Below are 20987 nucleotides of genomic sequence, written 5' to 3'. Positions count from 1 at the left end.
TCCGCTTAGCTGCTGCTCCATCAAAATGGAGCCATCAACACCTGCTTAGAGAGAGAGAGAAAGGAGGAGGGAAAGAGAGAGCGAGCAGGGAGAAGCGTGGGCATGGTGGAGACTTGAAAGCAAGTCGGAACAGAAAGGGAACATAAAGGCAGTGAAAGTGAATGTGAAAGGACTCAAAAGCGAAGAAATATTTATTTTCGGAAGGCAGGCAAAACTTTTGCTTTGAGTTATGGCCGGCAGTCGGCGAAACTCAATTTGAATAAATTGTTGAAACAAAAAAACACACACACACACACACACACGCACGCACACACGCACACACATACTCCCACACAAACTCAAATTTTGGAGCCAAACAGAAAGAGCAAAGCCATCACATTCAAGGGTAAGGAGAGTGAGCACCCGACACTTTGATACCCCGTTGTTATGGTTCATAATCCTGCTATGATCCTGTAAAATTTCAAGATTTAAGCAACGTCATTCGTGCAGAGTCCTTCGGCCGTTGATCCTGCATCAATATGCTGCTGCCTGATGGGCAAAGGACGAAGGCAGAGGCCACAGGCCATAGGCCATAGGCCGACCACCGCTACAGGGTAATGGACCAACGCTGCGTGTTGCGGGTGTGGCACTGTGGTGAGGGGGTGTGGCAGGGCGTACTGATTTTTGGGCTCTTATTTTTTTCTTTTTTTTGCCAGTCCATTGAGGCTGCCAAACTTTTTCGCGTTCTCCCACTCCTCCCCCCCATCCAGACTTTAAAATGAAATTTACAACGAGCAGTGTGGGAAAAATATCGTACTTTTCGCTGCCCCTCACGGTACTTGCCCTGCCCATTCCCTGCCTTCCTCCCCCCTTTCCCAGGGAGCTGCAATTGCCAGCAGTTTGAAATGTTATGGGGGAAATGTAGCTGGCTGGGAGTGGATGCCCCAACCCCCCAAGCCCCCTTTTGCATGTGTGAAGAATCAAGACGCATAAATTTCCAAGAGCAGCCAAACAAGAAGTACAGTCTGCACTGGCCAACAAAAGACAATCAATTAAATAAGCCTGAAAATGAAAGAAATATTAAGAAGAATATTTTGAATACTGTAAAATAAATATTTAAATCAATGCAAAAGTTAATCTTAAAAAAATCCATTGATGCTTCACTTATTTCCACACTTTTATCATACATTTTCCGCCGTGGTGCAGTTTTCGCTGTACTTGCAGAAAAAAAAGGGAAGCTGAATGGAGACGCCCACGCGGCTTTTAAGCTTATTTACTGCTTATATATTTTAACACTCCCCTGCGACTGCCCTTAGCATACACAATCCAAGGCCTCTTTCGGATATCCCCCACCAACGCGCCACACCCCTCCGCGCAGACCCCTACAGTTCGACAACAAACGAGAAATGAAACCAAACAACAACAAACGATTTCCCCTCTGCCTCTGCCCCTCTCCACACTCCGACGCCTTCACTACAATATATTTTATTTTTCGGCAGCACTTCCGCTTCGCCCGTTGCCCCCCTGCATCCTGCATCCCCCGCATCCCCCGCATCACCCAACCCCCGCTCAACATGACAAATGGCTGCAAATCGTCTTCCTGTCGCGACCGCCGCCGCGTTGACAGCAAATGGCAATGCTGCCAGGCAGTGCAGAGCGAGCGAACGACTGTAAAGTGGAGAAGAGTGTAGAGTGGAGAAGAATGTAGAGTGTAGAGTGGAGAGTGGAGAGTGCACAGATACAGCGGGAGTGTATGCTATATTTTTTATCGTTCTTTTTCATTATTTATTTATTTATTTAGCATTTCTTGTATGTATTTTTCGTTATATTTATTCCTCTTTTTGGGGCTCGTCTGCTTTGTTGTATTTTATGCTGTTCTCTGGCCTGCTTCAAGCGAACACGAACACCATTCTTATCTGCAACTTTTCCGTTTGCCAAGCGCGGAAATCAGAGAGACGCAGTTGAGCGCCTTGAGTCCAAAACTAAAAGAAGCCCATAAAAAAGGAGGCCACAGACAGAGCACCAAATACAATAATAAAACACATTAAAGTCGTGCAATAAAAATTGTAAATAAATATTCAAGTGTACCTGTGGGCGGACCCTGTAAAACATGACCAATTTCGGCGCAAAAATGATCTCTGAGATGTGATTGGAACTCCAGTAATTTGAGTGCTACACAATTATACAGCTACATAAATCCATATTATATTAAATCATTCCCTTGCCCCACATGCGCGCACTCAACCATTTCCCACCCACTTCATGGGTGGCCATTCAATTAACAACAAACGACAAGGAAAAACATTGTCATGTTTAATAAACGCTCCGCCGAGGTGGTAAATATTACATTCCAAAAAGCAGATATTGGTCGCATTAATATTCAATATTCGTGTGCCCGATTCTACATTTAAGTTGGTCAGCCTGCCAGGCCAGCCCTGCCCAGATGCTAAATTTCCCAACCCCAAAGAATGATTTCCCATTCAATCGATAGAGGAAAATGGTCAGTTTTTTTGTTGTTCATAAACGTTTTGACCAAATTACAATCCCTACCAGATATTACCATTAACAGAAGAAGTTTTCATGCCACTGCCCCACGCACACTTATCAACAATTTCCGTTTATAAAAAAGACACAAAAAATATATAAATGTACTTTGTCAAGTCTTGATCTGGGGGAGAAGAATGGGAGAGGAAGGCAGCGGGACAGCGTGCACGGTCTTGGGGCGTGTCCTGCCATGGAGTAGGAGGAGGAGGTAATGGCCTAGGTGAATATGATTGTTGCCAACTTAATTGCCGCAATTAAGTTAGCGGTTAAGGACCCAGGGACAGAGGCAGGGACGGGGACAGAGTCCCAGTGCCCACTGCTCGAGAGTCAGAGTTGGGCCACCTCGAATGTCCTTACCCATCCATTGTTTAGCGTTGGCGGTAGCGGTGGCGGTGGCGGTGGCCTTCCATTGCGTTCGTTTCATTCTGTTGCCGTTGCCGTTTCCGTTTCTCGTTCCATTCCATTCCGTTTGTTCTATAAATGTTTTAAACATTTTAATTAGTTTTAATAAACGCAAGGCGGAGCGTCACGGCGCGGTGCGTCGCGGCGCGGCGGAGAGGTGGCTAAAAAACTGTTTGAAGTGGCTCGACTTCGTCAACAGTTTTGTGTCAGGTCCCAGGTCCAGGTCCGGGCCGAGCCCCTCCTGCCCTCCTGCTGGCACTCTCCCGCTGTCCAAGCTGCACACACGGCTTGACAATGAATTTTCGTGAAAAGGTCGTCGCCCACTTTTTTGTTGTGCTCTGCACTCGTATTTTGCAAACTGCTCCTCCTCCTCCGCTGCTGCTTATACTGCAGAGAGGGTGTTACCGATCAATCAGCTCCGGGAGTAGCATATTACGAGTATTTACAGACATTTTGGGAGCATTAAAAATTGTATTTCTGTGACTGCAAAAACGATACAAAATAGGAAACAATTTTTTCTCTATTCCCCTTCTTAATTTCTCCAGCTTTAAGTGTATATAAAGTGCGGTTTGACGAAGCTTCATTATGTTTCATGCACTTCCTCCTCCTCTTTGTTTCGCTCTTTCTTTTTCTGTGAGAGCTTTGGCAGCTGCTGCTGGCTGTTGGTTGCTGCTGCTGCGGTGCCTAAAATGGAAAGAGAGCGAGAGAGCAAGAGAGAGTGGGTGAGAGGGCGAGCTTTCGCTTGCGAGAGAGAGAGAGTGAGTGGGTGAGCGGGCGAGCGATGGGTGAGGTAGAGTGCGACAGCGAAAGAGCGTGGGTGCTTTGTGTGTGTGTTTGTGTGTGTGGTCATTGAGGCGTACGCGTAATGTTTAGTCGGTGGTCGCTGATGGGCTTGCTGCTCCTCTCCTCCCCCAGCTCTCTGTCAGCCCACTTCCTGCTCGCTTCCTGCTCTCACTCTGCGCTCCTCCTGCCTTCCCCTACCCTCTCCCTGGTTCATTCCTGCCCGCTACCTGCTCGCTTCTCTCTCCTCCTCTCCCTCTCTGTCTCTTTGGCTTTGGTTTGGTTCTGGGTTCTGTTTTCTGGTCGTGCTGCGGTCGCTGCGAAATTTCCCGCTTCTAAACTAAGTTTAGTTAGTCGCTGTTGTTGTTGTTGTTGTTGCTGTTGCTGTTGCTTTTCTTGTTGTTGTTTGGGTTGCGTGTTGTCAGTGCATTGTTTTTATGTACTCCTATCCCTATACCGCACTACCGCGGCTACCACTAACGCTTTCCTCTCTGTTTGTGATTGGGTCTTGCGGCCAGGCACTAAATAAGTTGACAAGACTCTGCGGCACACACACACATGGCCACATGGCTGGGCTGTGGTTGTGTGGCTCTGTGTGTGTGCATCGCAAAAGGTCACCAAAACCTCAAACGGCTTGAAATTGGTTGCCATTTGAAAAGGTTTGCCTGGGGGGCTGGGGGCTAATTTTGCTCTCGGGTTAAATCTGTGGTGGTTCACTTTTAGTTAATTTTGAGCGTGGAAATGCCATTCAAGATCATTTATGGATCTATCGAGAAGCCTCCTGCGCTGGGCAGAGACTCTTTGGGCTACAGTTTATTCCCTCATATTTTTGCTGCTCTGCCAGTTCCCTGGGATTAGCCAGAAAGGAGCAGCAACAAAAGTCACAAAATATGCCGCAGTCTCTGCCTTTGAGCTGACCTCGTTCTTTTTTCTTCCTGTTCGTTTTTTGTTCGGCTGCACATAACTTTCTCTTCAGTGGATTTAGCTCGGTTCCCTCAAAGGACAAAGATCCTTGTGTGTGCCGCTGGCTCTCCATCAATCTAAGTCGCATTTTCACTCGCTTTTCTCCAGGCTCCCCTCTCCACTGTGCCCATTTTGTCGCTGTGAATCGTGGAAACTGCGATAACTCCCAGCGAGAGAAAGAGAGCAGATTTGTGCCTTTCGCTTTATATTCCTCGCTGACATCGATTTGGTCGCTTTTCAAGTGCACAGAGTTACCCCAAACCACATCCTTCCCATCCTCCTCTTCCCCCTTCCCCCTTCCCAGTGTTCTGTTTTGTTTCGGCTTAGTGCTGTTCCTTCGTTCGGGGGGCTTCTCCTTTTGTTTTCTTCGCGACTTTTGTTGTTGTTGTGGGATATCGCAGTGCGACATTTGCATAAGCCCGCAGCAAATCCCCCCACCACTCACACTGCTGCTCATCCATGTACGAGTGGAGTGGAGTGTCGCTGTATGCGTGCACACCCACACCCACACACAAGCACAGGCACAGGCACAGTCACAGCACTCTTCCAACGTTTTGCACTTTATTATTTACTGCATTTCCAATATCCTCGTCGTCGTCAGCGTCGTCAGCGTCGTCAGCGTCGCTGCTGCTGCACCTCAATGTCCATGTCCTTAGCCATATCCTGCACCCAGTCATCCTTCAGCCATACATATCCCCAGCCATCCATTCGTACCTCTGCGTCGTTCACTCATGCGCAAGGACAAAATGCATTTCGATTTTGTTTCTGTCTTTTTTTGTTTGCCCCCATTTCGATTCGGCAAGATAACTAATCAATAAATGATTGCAAATATTATGCACTGTTGAATGTGACAATAAAGCGAGTGAAAACGCGTAAAATGAATGCCGAAAAAGGTGGCACGGAAATGAAAGCAGGCAGTCGCATCTCTCGAAGCGTCTCACAACGTTTATCCTCGTTTGTTAAAGTTGAAAAATCTCTGGTAATCGCTGCAGCTATCGGTTATTCCATAACTAATCAATAGATCAAACATTAATGAACATTTAAAAGAGTTTCAAGTGTCTTTTTGTTGTGTTCGTTCAGCCACTCCAAAGCTAGCCTGAAATTTACATTCAATTAAACAATTTTCGCCCATTGATTTTCCCGGCACCACTACTGGTGTTGTTTTTGCTTTTTTTTCAGCATTTTGCTGCTTTTTTTCGCTGCCTCAACTTGCTGCTAATCGCCGGCGGCGCCACACTGTATGCAGCATTTTGTTATGCAACAGCGCTAAATCAAATCATTTGAAAAACGATAGCAAAAAAACAGCTATTAGGCAGGAGCAGCAAAAACCCGGGGAAATTAATACGTTGCAAGATTAGAAATGAATATTTATGACCATAATTAGCAGGAGAACTAGAGGAAATATTAGTTGATTAGTAAACTAAAAAAAAGAACTTATGAAATGGCAACCACTTCGAGTCTTAAATTTGCTAAATTGATCATGGATTAGAAGGAATAAGGAATACCTGGGAGCTGTCCCATACAAAAACGGGTAGCCGTGTCCCAATTGATGACGGGGCAAACATGAGCCAGAACCAGCAGCAGCAAAAACATTTAAATGAAGGCAGCAGGGAGGAGTACAAATAACAACACAAAATAGCAGCAATAAGAAGCACAATTGAAACTAAGCAAAACAAAAGGGCACAAGCAGCAGCAGCGGTGGAGAAAGAATAAACAGAAGCAGCAGAAGGAGAAGGAGAAGTGGAAAGAAGAAATAGAAACAGAAACAGAAGCAACAGCAACAGCAAAACGCAATGAAGTTTTGCACAATTTAGTGCACATTGTTGCCATTTAGTTTGCTATTTTCTTCGCTGTTGTTGCTGTTGCTGTTGCTGCTGCAATGGAAAAAATTGACTTAACTGTACCGCAACAGCAATAATGGCAATAGCTGTGCCACCCACCCCCCGCCAGCGCCCCTTTAGGCATTAGAAAGTCCTTCCCAGCAGGCCCCAGACACGCCTTCATTTCGTCTAACCCTTTTGCTTTTTTTTCTCTGCTGCTGCTGTTGCTGCTGCTGCTGTTGTTAGGAACTTTGTGCCCATTATTGATCCATAGCAGAGCATATACAGCTACATGTACATATGTATGTATGCAGCACATGCAGAGACTACCTTAACAGAGGGGTGTAACCTACTAGGGTGGGGTGGCAGGGCAGGTCTGGCCTGGCCTGGCCTGGCCCTCTGGGACATGAGTCTAATATGGGTCTTTATTTAATTTAATGCCATTTTGTGCCACTGCCACAGAGCAACAGCAACAGCAACATAATAGCATTCAAAGTAATAATCCCCAATGAAAATAGACAGAAACATCAATTGTTGTTCGGTTTTGTTCTTTTTTTTCGTGTGTGCATAAATTTCCACCGTGGAAAATACCCAAAAACAAAAACTAAGTGGGAAAGGGAACAGGCGATGAGGGAATGGCTGATGGCTAGGCGGTTGCGAGAATGCTGAGGACAAGAGAGGAGAACTCTGTGGGGAATCCCGATTAGAAGCACATCCAGAATAATTCTCTCTTAATTTCTGTAGACAGTGGAATGCCAAAAATGGCAAATAAATCCAGAAGAAAATAGAGAATTCTGCAGACTGGGTAACACCAAAGAGAAGATGCAGCTCAAAGAATTACATCAGATGAAATACCAATTAAAATTACAGAAAGTTGCTTAACACCTGCCTGAAGCGGAACTGGAAAAGCTGACGAATGGCTCAAATCTAGAGCCATTGCTAGACAGCAACGAGAACCCCCAAGACACGTGAAGAGTGGCGATTCCTTAAAAATTAACCTTAAAATTATGTAAAAACGAGGAGGAACGTTGTGAGACGCGTCTTAAGCCGCGTCACAACTCTTATACCCGGTACTCAGTACTACATCTGCACCTTAGCGGTTATTTGTCAAATTTTACATTTTCTCTTCATCTGTCATCTACATCAACAACACTACTCACGCCAACACGCTCCTTTAGCTCGCCACCCTCCCCTAGAGACACACACTGCAGAGTCAGGGCAGAGGCAGCGGCAGAGTCGTGGCAGAGGATGAGTCAGAGACGTGTCAGGGGAAGAGGCCTCTGCCACTGCGCGAAGCAGAGTGTGAATGAGAGAATGTGTAAAAGCAACAAAAGCTGCTGGACAGGGTGGGTTTAGCCACTGCAACTTAATTTCTTCATTGTGGCCATAATAATGATCCAATCGGATCCCAATTTGGTGATCAGATAGATATGGTCATTCCCTACGGAATGGCGTTTTTAGTTTTCTTTTATCTTTAAAATTGTAGATTTGGGAGGTTTTCGCCCTTTTGCGGGGGCGGAAGAGGGCGTGGCTGATTTTTGAAATACACTTGTAACAGTGTGAGCATACAGAAGTCTGGATGCAAAATTTGGTGGCTCTAGCTTTTATGGTCTCTGAGATCCAGGCGCTCAACAAGACGGACGGACAGACGGACAGACGGACGGACAGACAGACATGGCTCAATCGACTCGGCTATTGATGCTGATCAAGAATATATATACTTTATGGGGTCGGAGACGTTTCCTTCTGTGCGTTACATACAACCGTTATGTGCACAAATACAATATACCCTATTTACTCTTCGAGTACCGGGTATAAAAATATCAACAGCAGCAGTTCGACAGCTCACAGCGATCAAGGAGAGCGCACCAGAAGGCAGCAGCAGAAGGAGTAGCACTGGAACAAAGGACTGAGAGGACTCACAATGCCAGGAAAAAAACAGGCTCAGGCATCAAAGGACGCGCTCAGACACTCCCACAACCCCCAACCCCCAACCCCCTGACCCACTGGAGTTGCTATCATTTTGCGACTGTGGTGGGTGTGTGGCTGCTGCTGCTGCTGTGTGTGTGTGTGTGTAGAGTGTTGAGTGATTTAACAAAAGGCGCTCAAAATGAGCTTAAATTCCCCAAATGCGCTTAGGTACAAATTTTTGCCAGCAAGCAACAGGAGCCAGCCAGGAGCCAGGAGCCAGGAGTAGCGGCAGTGCCCACCCCCCTCCACGACCCCCGCAACACATAAAGAACAATTTAAAGCGTTTAAGCCAAGTACGAACAAAATACAACAGAAAAAGAGGAGAGAGGCGAAAGGCGAAAGCAGAAACAATGCAAGCAAAGGGTGGGGGTAGGGGTAGGGGTAGGGGTAGGGGTAGGGGCAGTGATGGTGTGTGCGGGGGTGCCAAGTGTGTGTGCGAGTGTGAGCAAGATAGTGGCAAGGTAATTGCAATGTGTGCTGGTATGTGCGTGTGTGTGTGCGTGTCTATTCATGTGCAACACGGCGCGCCTGCTGGCTGGCTGGCTGTCAGGGGGGAAGACTATGGGCCAAAAGAGCGAAGAGCATGGCAGGAGTCGGAATCGGTGGGTGGAACAGTCTAAGGCAAGGCGCCCAGCGGACAGGAGTTTCTCTTTTTTTGTTGTTATTGTTTGGCGGGGGAGCAAGCGAATAGGAGATAGAAGAACCTGCCTGCTGCTGCTGTGTAATAAACAATTTCTTCTCCTTTTTTGTTGCTTACAAAACGCCTACAAACATGCAGAAATGTACATATGTACATATGTATGTACATATGTATGTATGCCTGACAGACACGGTCACAAATGGAGGCGCGCTTTTATGGCCTGTTGTTCTGCTCCACTCTGCTGCAGGCATCAATTTTTGTTGCTACATTTTGCGACTGACATTGATTCCGCTGTACACATTTCCCATTAGGCAGTGACATCATTTTGAATGAATTGACACAAAAACACACACAAACACCCGCACCAACCATTTCTAGGACTGCAAATAAAATGGAAAAAGCTTTTAAAAAAGACGCAGAAAGATCAGCAGCTGATCGTTTGGCTCCAGGTGAATTCACGAACAAGCTGAAGTCGTCCGCTGTGGGGAGTACCACCAACAACTTATTCACCACGCGCTCAGAGAGACAAGCGCTAGAAAGCGCGAGAGAGAGTGAGACAGAGCAAACTCACCTTGGACTCTCTTTTTGCGCTCTCTCTCTCTCTTGCGCGCTCTCTCGCTCTTGTACGTATTCCCCTGCAACTATTTGCCTTGGCTGCCTTGGGCATATGCGTGTCGCACTCGCTTTCTTTTCAATTCGTTTTGGAGCCCCTCCCCCCCACCCTCCCCCACCACACACACTGCATTCGCATGCGAATCCACTGCCAGCCCGTCCGTCCACTTGCTAAGCCAACCAACTGGAAGTCCTAGTCTACGTACACACACACACACCCCCCGCTCGCTGAGGCAACGGAGCGCAATTAAATCGATATTACGCGAGCCTGAACCTGCCTAATTGCGGATGACACGAAATTGTTTGCGCTATAACAATAAAGCAAAGCGTACCCCCCCTGTTCCCGCACCCGCTCCCGCTCCCGCTCCATGCCGCCACTGGCAGCACTTCTTCCCACCAGCAGCAACAGCAACAACAACAACAACAACAAGAGCCGGCTTTAGCACCTCTATTAAGCCAGAGCCACAGCAACTACAAGAAAGGGCCATGGGTAAAGTTCAACTCTTGGCCTTGCTTGACCCATTGGTGGGGGGTGGGCAAACTATTTACCCCTCGCTGCCCCAAGCTGCCCACCTGCCCGCCATTCAAATTGATTGAAAAGAATACAAATTCTAATTGAAAACTGATTGCATTTTGTACCGCCAAACTGAGCAAAACTCTCAAAGTGTAATTAACGTGAATATTCGATTGAACTTTGAGGCTGCGCTGCAAGGAGTTCAAGGAGCAGGAAGATTGCTTCAAATTATTATTTTCAATTTGTTTTATTAAGCGCTGAGCATGGCTCAACGTTTTCCGCAGTTGCTAATCAGTTTTTCGGCTTGGTTTTCCTTAAAGGTCTAACGCTCAAATATTAAGTTAACGCGCTGGAAGAAGGACACGTTTTTGGCCGTGTCCTAGCACTGCGCCAACGAGATGCGGAGATCCCCATACCCACGCCCCACATGCATAATTGAATTTAGTGCTAGTTTTCGCTATACGCCAGCTGGCCGCCCTTCCATCTGCCTCTCCATCTCCCTGTCCCTGTCCCTGTCCCTCTCGTTCTGCTTCTCTCTCCGTCTCCCAATTGAATGAGGTTCCAATTTGATTGCATTAACATTTGACATCATCAGCAACAGCAGCAGTCCAGCCCCAGTCCAGAGTGCGGGGACTTCGCTTTGGCCAGCATGGAGACGTGCTCTTAGCCATAATACAGCGGCCAGAACGGAGAGACACGCACACAGAAGGCACACTCTGAGGTACAGCTACAGAGATAGAGCTATGGCTACAGCTCCGAAGACACAGCCACCAGCTACAGATGTGTGCATATATTAACAAAAGGTTTTAGTCCTTTCTGTGGCTCACTGCTCGTCCTTAGGGCAACGCTGCGCCGCTTGTGCTGGTGCTGGTTGCTGCTTGCTGCTTGCTGCTGGTCCTTCTGTTTAATATGCAGGATTTTGTTATTAATATTCAATTAAAAGGTTTCTGCAGAAGCGGTCGGGGCTGGGGCTGGAGCAGGGACTGGAGCTGGGACTGTGGCATTGGCTGGAGTGTCGGTTGGGGTGTTGTTGTTGTTGCTGCCAGCCAGGCGGAAGCTGTTGGGTTGGTGGGCGTGGCTGGTATAAGTATTAAGGCGTCGCGTAAACTTTTCTTATGTGTGTTTTCTGCCAAAACTCCTCCTCCTGCTGCTGCTTGTTCTAGTCCTTGTTTCGCTTGTTTATTTTTCTTCTTTTATTTTTTGGTTAAATTGATGAATTTATTGGCACTGCCACGCCCACATAACTCACATTGCCACCAGCCCCCCACTCCTTGAAGGGCTGTGAAATGTTCGCTCACTAATTTATGGCTAAAGAAACGCGAAAGGGGGAGAGAGAGGGGCGGAAGGTAGCGTATAAATTTGATTAGAGTTTCAGGGGGCGCTGGGAACAGTATTTGCTTTCAACTGTTCCCAGTGGTTGTTTCGTGGATGTTGTGTGGCGTTTTGTGTGCCCTTTTAGAGGATATTTGCTGGATATTTATATTGCTGTCTCCAGTCTGGCCTCAGAGACGTGTCTCGAGAGACGCCTGAAACACACACAAAAGTGTATCCCGTGTTTCGGCTTTGATTTCTTGGCGAGGAAAAGGATAATAATCAAATGACAGCCCAAACACAGTCAGAGACACACACACAGGGCAGAGTTAGCGAAACAAAGGGAACGATTGTCAGTGAGTGAATGAAAGAGAGAGCGAAAGAGAGGTGAGGTGAGAAAGAGGGTGATAAATAGTGTTAGTTCTGTTTCGGCACTGTGTGACGCAGTTTTTCCACTGAAAAGGGGGGAAGGCTTTTCTCTCTTTTCCCCTCTTTGTTTGCTCCCATTTGCTGCTTTGCTTTGCCGGCGAAAAAAAGGAGAGATATTTCCAACGAATTATTCCTTCGTGAGGTATTCTAATTAGCATAATGTTACCCCTCCTCCTTGTGTGTGTTTGTGTGTGTGTGTGTGTGTTTTTGTCATTAGCGTTTGTCGTGCCCTGAGGTGCCCAGCTCCCGTGTTAAGTTCCTACAACAGAGTCTTGGCTCGGAGAATCTGTGAAACAAAAGGTTGTTCGAAGTGGAATGATAGAGTAAAGCAAAGCTAGGCTAAGAAGAGGAAATCAAATACGGCAAATGCTGCACAAATTTCCCATAAACAAACAGACTCACTCGCTGCCAATGACAGCTGCAACAGAGAGAACCCTTGGCCATTAAACGGTCAAAAAGGTGTTGAAAAGCGACACAACAAACGGGGAGACTGTGTCAAAGAAGTTAACAACAGAAAAACGTTAATAAAATAAGAGTAAAACAGGAATACAACGGGCATAAAAGAGGAATGAAACCGGAAAATAACAGGAATATAAGAGGAATACAATAGGAATAAAACGGGAATAAAACAAGAACAAAAGAGGAATAAAAGAAAAGAAAAGTAAAATAGGAAAATTGGAATATAAAGCTTATACAACTGGGGGAAAAAGGGGGAAAAACAGGAATAAAAAAAGGAATAAAGCGGGAATAACAGAGGAATGAAACTGTAATATAAAAGGAATGAAAAAGGAATAAACCAGGAATAAAACGGGAATCAAATAGAAATTAAACAGGAATAAAACATAAATGAAACTCAAACACAACTGGAATGCAACAGCAATAAAACAGGCACAAAAACATGCAAGCTTAGATTTAATAACATTTTTCAAATATTTTTAAAAGTTAAAAATTTTATTCATTTATTTATGTACATTTTACACACAAAACATTCAGGAAAAACAGGAGTCAATCCCTAAAGAAAGTGTCTTTCAAATCGTTCTCAAGCACAAAGAAAGATCTGCTTCTACCTAGAAATCTTTCCGACAAGTTGACGGATCTTAAATCCGTCTTAAAGCCCAACAAAAAAAAACAGCAACAAAAAGTCAAGTGACAGAGACTGAGAGCAGAGCAGAGCGGAGCGGAGACCTTAAGTAATTTTAATGTCTCTCGCCTGCAAGTACAACATAAAGGGACAACTTTTGGCGAAACCCGAGACCGAGAGCCCAAAGCCCAGAGTCGAGAGTCCACCTTCAGTCTCCAGGCCCCAAGCACGCAACATAAACTCAAAGGGAAGTCCCCGCCGACTGTGCAGAGGAGCCAGTAGGTGTCCGTCCAGCAGGAGACTATCGGGGAAGTGGTTTTTACTATCCAACGAAAATCTACCGCAACTAAAAACAAAAGTTATGTGTGCACGAAAAATCATGTCCAGTCATTTCCTGTACAACTTTCAGTCCAGTCCGGCCCAAGGACCAAATGGACACAACGTCCAGCCAGGCAGCAGGGCAGCCAGCCAGCAGGAGTGAACTGAGTGCACGGGCAAAGAGGCTTTTCTTTCTGATGGTGTGGCGCTTGGCCTTTTATGGTCATAAAAATTTTATTATAAATTTTAATAATTTAGGCAAGCATATTGCTGGCAGCGAAAAGAACACGGTGGGGATTCCGGCGCCCGGCGCCCGGCACCCGGCTCTCAGTATCCGTATCCGAGCACTATCCAAAGTTTTTCCAGACCAAGACCCACAGTCCCCCGCGCGTCTGTATATCACCTGGCACATACGCACGCCGGGCATTTCCGGCTCTATATATGCCGGGCACTTCTGAGCCACAGCCCGGACTCGTGTTCGCGTACAGCAACACACAAACAGAGTCGTACTCGGAGCCGCACTTCGACCCGTACTTGCCCAACACGGACACGGACAGGGACACGGACACGGACAGGGACAGGGACAGGGAGGAACGCGGACAGTCACAGTCAAAGTGCAAATGCCGTAAATCATGGCTGGTGCTGGTAAACAAGCAACAGAGAACCTCCGAACACAAACCAGAAAGAAAACAAAAGAAAAGTCAGGTAACGACGATACAAATACGCTCGCCCCGAGCCATCGGGGAATTTTCTAACTGAATAATAATCGAATGCAGAAAGAAATGCAACATAATTCCATGAAGTTATGGGTAGGAAACTGAGGAGCAGAAAGGCAAATTAGGGCAGGGATTAAAGTGTCTTTTATGCCACGTTGATGATTATTTGTTTCTGATTGTTTCTGTATCTATATTCTATGCTATATCCATATCGAATTCTCTATATGCTATATACTTCCTCTGCGTTCAGCTAGTGGGAATGCCCTTCGCTCCTGCCCACACGGGGTAGTCAAATGAAAAGGCCATAAAAAATAGACCAGGCCCAGGTCCGTGCGTTGCGATTGCAGCGGAGTGAAAAGGATAGCCATACAGCGATATGGAGGATATGGTTGGGTTGGGTTGCGGAGCTGCTATATGTATATGTAAGAGGATATATGTATATGGTGGGGATATTGGGATATAAATGCCCTGGTCAGTGCTGTCTTTTGGCACATTTCATTCGTGAGCTGCGCGCTCGCTTCTCGCTTCTCTCTTTGCTTTCTTTTTCTTTGTTCTTTGTTTTTTTCTTTTCTTTTTGTTGTTGTTGTTGTTGTTGTGTTTGAACCTGAACTGTGCTTTCTTTTGGCCTTTCCGTGGGCGCCAATTTGATGAAATCGTTAGCATTACCTTTTTGGTTAGATGTCGACGCAGTTAATGATTCGGGCGGAGGAGTGGGATGGGCTGTGCGCTGTGTGCTGTGTTTTTGTGTGGAACAATGGATAGCACGTGTACACCAAACCGCCAACGCGATAGGAACAGGAACAGCAGGAGGTGCACAACTGGCAAAGGAAAAGGTGCTAAATGCAACTAAACCAACTAAACTGAAGCAATTATCGCATAATATATCGTATTTGGTACTCACTTATTTGGTACATCATTTATGCGATTTAAATGCATCAAAGAGAGAAGCGAATGATGGGAAATGCCATAAGGAATGCTCCAACGGGGGGGCCATCAAAGTATAAATTTAAAACTTCATTTAAATTCCAAAATCAAGCGAAAATGCATCAAAGCTTTAGCGAAAAACTCTCTTAATAATGAGTGCTAAATGAAGCGCCCAATTCACATGAAATCTCACACAGAAAAATTCAGATTTCTCGCAAACGCAGCTTTAGTTGTATCTCCCCCCACCTACAAGTTCTTGTAGGCAGGCAGCTTTAAGGTCCTTGGAACACAAACAAGCAGAAAGAACAAACAAAAAAATGGTGAACGCCAAAAGAAATAGAATAAATAAAAGACAAAAAGCAAACAAAAGCCGCAAATGCCAAGGCCAAAACCGGACGAACAATCGCATGAAAAGGAGAGGAGGCAAAATAAAAAATAAAATAAAAAGGAAAAGCCAAAAGAAGAGCCACAAAAAGGGAACATATGTTTGTGTTTGTGTTTCGGTGTGTGTGTGTGTGTGTGTGTGTGTGGCATGCATTCACAGTGGGCGGAAAAGCAGCGGTAAAAAAAATAAACTGAAGGCAGATACGCGTGCAAAGCTGCGCGCGAATATGTTTCAATTTCACGGCAAACGACCACAGGACTTACATTTACAGTTACAGTTACAGTTACAGTTATGGGTTTGCACTCCTGCAGTTATGGCAGCAAGCTGCAGCTGACGTTCATCCGTCCCCCCCGCTGCTGCTGACGTCCGTTTCTGACTGTCTGCCTGCTGCCTGCTGCCGTCAGTGCTGCTTATGTCGCTGTTTCTGTTGCTGTTGCTGTTGCTGTTTTTGCGTCCTGCAGTTGATGCCACCAAATCCAGACAACTGACAACCCACGCATTCCTGTCTCTGCTGCCCTCTGCCCCCACACAGCAGTGAGTTTAAGCTTTCAAGGTAGCACTCGTGGCACAGCGGGTATATCGACTCTCTAGACTCTAGAGCACAGGGAATAATTAACACAAAATTATTGCATAAATATTGCCACAATCGAGAAGCTGTAGGGACTTCCATCGCTTCTTTCACAGCTAAATCATTATTATTTTGGGTATTCCAAAAGTCGTGTTACAGATGGCACTCCCATACAGTTATGTTCACGCACACGTTCACGCATGTACCCAGCCAAGCACCGCTTCTTGTTCATTTGGTTTAAACTTGACCCACAAAAACAAATTTGATTGCATTCGTTTGCCATGTGAGCGGCGGCGGCAGGCAAGCGTGCAGCCAGCGGGCTGAATGGTGGGTGGCTGACTGCACCTTTTGCCCCGTTTTGTTTGTCCGATAATTATTTTTTATAAAGTTTGTTTTTCGCTGTTGATTTAATTCGAATTGCATGCAGAAAGAGAGGACCGAGCTCTGTTCGGGTGCTGTAATTCAATTAAAAAGGAATACGCGGAACTAAATTTAATAAAAATATAAAATATACATACATACATATGTACATATATAACGTAGCATATTTATTTATTTACGACTACAAAATCCCTTCCCATCCAGAGTGAAAGAGAAGCTTTCCATATTCAGTCCGATCGAGCGAGAAACTGAAGAGCCATCTATCTTACATGCTGATGAAACCTTTGCTAGCGCCATCTGACGAAGATGCATGCAAAAAACTGGACTTCCGGACAGATGGCGCTAGCAGGCTTCCATTAAATCAACGCTAACTGGCGCCAGCCAGCCAGATGGCGCTTAAACGCTGACATTAAACCAATGCTAGATGGCGCTCATGTTCAGATTAAGCAAATAAAATCTGAATAATAAAATTAAATTAATTTTCCCCCTTTGAATTGCTCTCTTTGCAGCCGTATTAGCCATTCTGCGGTGGCTAAAATGAAGAAAATGCGCAAAAGTCAGCTGCTGCGGGTGCTACCCCTGGCCGTACTGCTGCTCGAGGTGGCCCTACTGCCCGTCTCCGTGCTGGCCAAGTCCAAGAATAAGAACAAAAACAATCAGAACAATGCACACCACGGCGAATCATCGGCCTCAGTGGCCTCAGCGTCGGCCAACGATGACAACAAGCCGAGAAGCGGCGAAAATGGCGGTCAGCAGTTTGCCATGGAGCCACAGGATCAGACAGCTGTTGTGGGTTCACGCGTGACGCTGCCCTGCCGCGTGATGGAGAAAGTTGGGGCACTGCAGTGGACCAAGGATGACTTTGGCCTGGGACAGCATCGCAATCTGAGCGGCTTCGAGCGCTACTCGATGGTGGGCAGTGACGAGGAGGGTGACTTCTCGCTTGACATTTATCCGCTGATGCTCGACGACGATGCCAAGTACCAGTGCCAGGTGGGACCCGGACCGCAGGGCGAACAGGGCATACGTTCGAGATTTGCCAAGCTCACGGTGCTGGTGCCCCCCGAAGCCCCAAAGATACTGCAAGGCGACTACATGGTTACGACAGAGGATCGTGAAATCGAGCTGGAGTGTGTGTCGGTGGGCGGCAAGCCCGCCGCCGAGATTACCTGGATCGATGGCCTTGGCAATGTCCTCACCAAGGGCATTGAGTACGTGAAGGAACCGCTCTCCGATTCTCGCCGCATCACCGCCAAATCCATCCTCAAGCTGGCGCCCAAGAAGGAGCACCACAACACGACGTTCACGTGTCAGGCTCAGAACACCGCCGATCGCACCTACAAGTCCGCCAAGCTGCTGCTCGAAGTCAAGTACGCCCCCAAGGTGTCCGTGTCTGTGGTGGAAGGCGCAATGGCCGGTGGCAAGATACCGGAGGGCGCCGAGGTAATGCTCAGCTGCCAGGCCGATGCCAATCCGCCCGAAGTCAGCTACCGATGGTTCATCAATGACGAACTCATGACGGGAGATTTCACCACCAAAATGGTGAGTCTATTGCCTGTAATTCCACCATTGATAGCACTTACTCAGCCCTGTTTCCATTGCAGATTATTCACAATGTCACGCGTTCGTATCACGATTCGATTGTCAAGTGCGAGGTGGTCAATGCCGTTGGCAAGAGCGAGGAGAGCGAGACCCTGGACATAAGCTGTAAGTTGGAGCAACGAGTAACGAGTAGCGAGTGGCGAGTGGCGAGTAGCGACTGATTGACTGATTGTTTCCTTGCAGTTGGACCCGTTTTTCGCAAGCGTCCACAAACCGTAGAGGCTGACCTGGGCGCGACTGTCAGCATGCGCTGCGAGGTGGCCGGCAATCCAACGCCTGAAATCGAATGGGTTAACGAGAATTCCGCTCAGGTATGACGATTGATCAGAAAGGGAAGAGAGGGACACAAAACTTATGCATGAAGCTCTTTCTACTCTTTTCCCCCTGTAGGTTGTTGGCCGCGGCACGGAGTTGAAAATCAAAGTGAGCAGCGAGACGGCTGGACGGTATATTTGTAGGGCAGAGGTCACTGGATTCCCCGAAATTGGCGCCGAGGCATTGATACACGTGAAGCGTGCACCCATCATCACCTCGCACAAGGTTCAGTTTGGCGCCGTGGGCAACAAGGTGAAGATTGAGTGTCTGGCCTTTAGCATACCGAAGGCAGAGCAAATCCTGTGGTCCTTCGAGAACAAAGTGATCAACATGAGCAGCGCCGACCCGGACATATACATCTTCGAGGAGCAGCACCTGCCGGAGGGTGTACGCGCAGCGCTGATCATCCGCGAGAGTCGTGCAACTCACTTTGGCAAGTACAACTGTACCGTGATGAATTCGTATGGCAGCGACTCGCTGCTGATCACCGTGGTGCGTGAGCCTGGCAACATACCCGTCTTGCTGGTCGTCATGGGCTCGGTGTTCTCCGTGGCCATCATACTGATGATTGTGATGATCGTTGTGGTGTACACGAAGCGCAGGAACCGGAAGAAGCCCATGCCCGCGGACGTCATACCGGAGGCATCACGCGGCGGCGACAAACTGAACGAACTGAAGAGCGAATTGCGCTCCAAGGCCTACGATGTGGAGTACTCTGAGGCGGGCAGCGAGGCGCTGGCCATTACCCTCAACCAATCGCCCATGCCAGATGTGCAGATGAAGGGCGCCACACTGGGTGTGCCCCTGGCCGGGCCTGTTAAGTTCGATGAGCGCTTCTCGGGTGACTTTACCGACCGCTACAATCGCCAGTGTCACATTAAAAATCTAAAGAACCATCAGGAGAACGCCTACAAGGAGACATCCGCCAATGGATACGCCCACTACTTTGAATACGCCCTCGACTATAGCCCACCCGGCGAAGCAGGCAAGTCCGTGAAGAGCTCTGGTGGCAAGAACTCTGCCACATTGCCACACTCGGCTGCCGCCGTGGGCGGTGTTGGCGGTGTGGGAGCCGCTGCTGCCCTCGGTGGTGGAGGTGGTGCCAGTCTACCGCGCAATCAACGTCACGATCAGCAGCAGCAGCAGCAGCAATCCCAGCAGGCAAATGGATTTATGGGTATGTCTGTCTGTCCCCTCTCCATTGCAACTCATTTCATTTCATCTCTCGCTCTCTCGTTTGCAGGACAACCTCTACTACAGAACGGCATCGATAGTCGCTTCAGCGCCATTTATGGCAATCCGTATTTACGCACAAACTCCTCGATTTTGCCACCATTGCCACCGCCAAGCACCGCCAATCCAGCGGCTACGCCAGCCCCACCGCCCTACCATGCTGCACGCCATCACCACTCGAATGGCGGCATCAAGCACTACGGCCATGGCCATGGCGCCTCGCTGACAGGCGCCACCCTACACACTAGTCCGGCCAATGCTGGTGTCCTGTCCGCTGGCATTGGCTCGGCAGCGGCGAGCCTAAACAGCGGCATTGGCGGCCCTGGGGCTGCTGGCGCTGGCGCTGGCGCTCCTGGCGGCAGTGTGAGCGGCAGCAGCTCAAATTTAACAGCCAGCAGCAACACGCTGGCTGCCACACCATTGGCACAGTCGGGTGTCGCCGGGCAGTGTGCACAGAGTCCATCCGGGCAGTTTATATTGTCCAACAATGGCAAGGGACACACACAGAAGGGCCCACTGGCCACACATGTCTAAGTAGCAGCAGGAGCGCCTCCACTCGGATGCTACCGATTTACACAGACACGACTTAGCCCCCAGAAGCCCCCACTATAAATAAAAACGCATTAGAGAGCCATTAGCATACCCGCAAATTTGTATTTTAAATGTCTATAGCAGAAAAAAGGAAAAGAAAACGTCTAGCAACCTAAGCGAGTGTGTAATGATTTTTTTTTCCAATCATATATATTATATACTATATACACATACATACATACATATATCTATACTATATACATAGTGCATATACAAGAGGAAAGAAAGAAGGAAAGAAAAAAACAAAACCGTATTGTGATTTATAGCGTTAATTATTTTATGGAAAGAGGACAGCTCTCGTTGGATAAACAAAGCAAAAACAAACGAAATGAATGGCAAATTATATCAATTAGTGCAAATTTTAAGCTACTTATTGTCAATGATGTTGGCAAGGCGGAGGGAGGCGGAGATCCCTATCAATTAAAGCGAAACGTATCGAACTACAAAACTTCAAAAGTTCATTTTAAAACAGCGAGCTGGCAGCATGGAAGAAAACAACTAAACAATTTTAAAAGCGAAACAAAAAAGATAAACGAAGAACAATTTCAATGAACTTAAATATAAATATAATCATAAATGTAATCATTAAATAAATGCCTGTAGTTAGTTCCAAGTAAAAGAAAGAAACTCACAAAATAAAGATAAAGCTTGGAAAACAGAAACAACAAAAGAGCGAACGAAAGAAAAACAAAAACAAAAACAGAACACAATTTCTAAGCCAAAATTGATTAAATTTTTAGACTTACAAATAAAGTGAATAAAAACAGTAAACAAGGTAGAGAAAAACAAATGAAAAAAGAACAGAAAAGGAACGAGTAAACAGACGAGAAACGAGAACGAGTAACAAAGGCATAGCAAAAATGAAGCATGAGAATAATTGAAGAGTAAGCGGAGCTGAATTTGACCCT

General features: G+C 47.0%; 1 protein-coding gene across 1 annotated transcript in view; it reads left to right on the top strand.

The window, feature by feature from the left end:
• Positions 1 to 20058, top strand: part of LOC117903152 (irregular chiasm C-roughest protein) — a 43315-nt gene extending 23257 nt beyond the window's left edge. Inside the window, exons 2-6 of the mRNA XM_034814988.1 lie at positions 16848 to 17880; positions 17943 to 18045; positions 18124 to 18251; positions 18331 to 19432; positions 19499 to 20058. Coding sequence (XP_034670879.1) covers positions 16876 to 17880; positions 17943 to 18045; positions 18124 to 18251; positions 18331 to 19432; positions 19499 to 20022 — 2862 coding nt within the window. The 5' untranslated portion in view covers positions 16848 to 16875 and the 3' untranslated portion in view covers positions 20023 to 20058. The remainder of the gene's footprint in view (positions 1 to 16847; positions 17881 to 17942; positions 18046 to 18123; positions 18252 to 18330; positions 19433 to 19498) is intronic.
• The last annotated feature ends 929 nt before the right edge of the window (positions 20059 to 20987 follow it).

Source organism: Drosophila subobscura, chromosome A (assembly GCF_008121235.1).
Source record: "Drosophila subobscura isolate 14011-0131.10 chromosome A, UCBerk_Dsub_1.0, whole genome shotgun sequence".
In the NCBI taxonomy this organism is placed as follows: Eukaryota; Metazoa; Arthropoda; class Insecta; order Diptera; family Drosophilidae; genus Drosophila; species Drosophila subobscura.
This window is presented reverse-complemented; position numbering and strand designations above follow the sequence as displayed.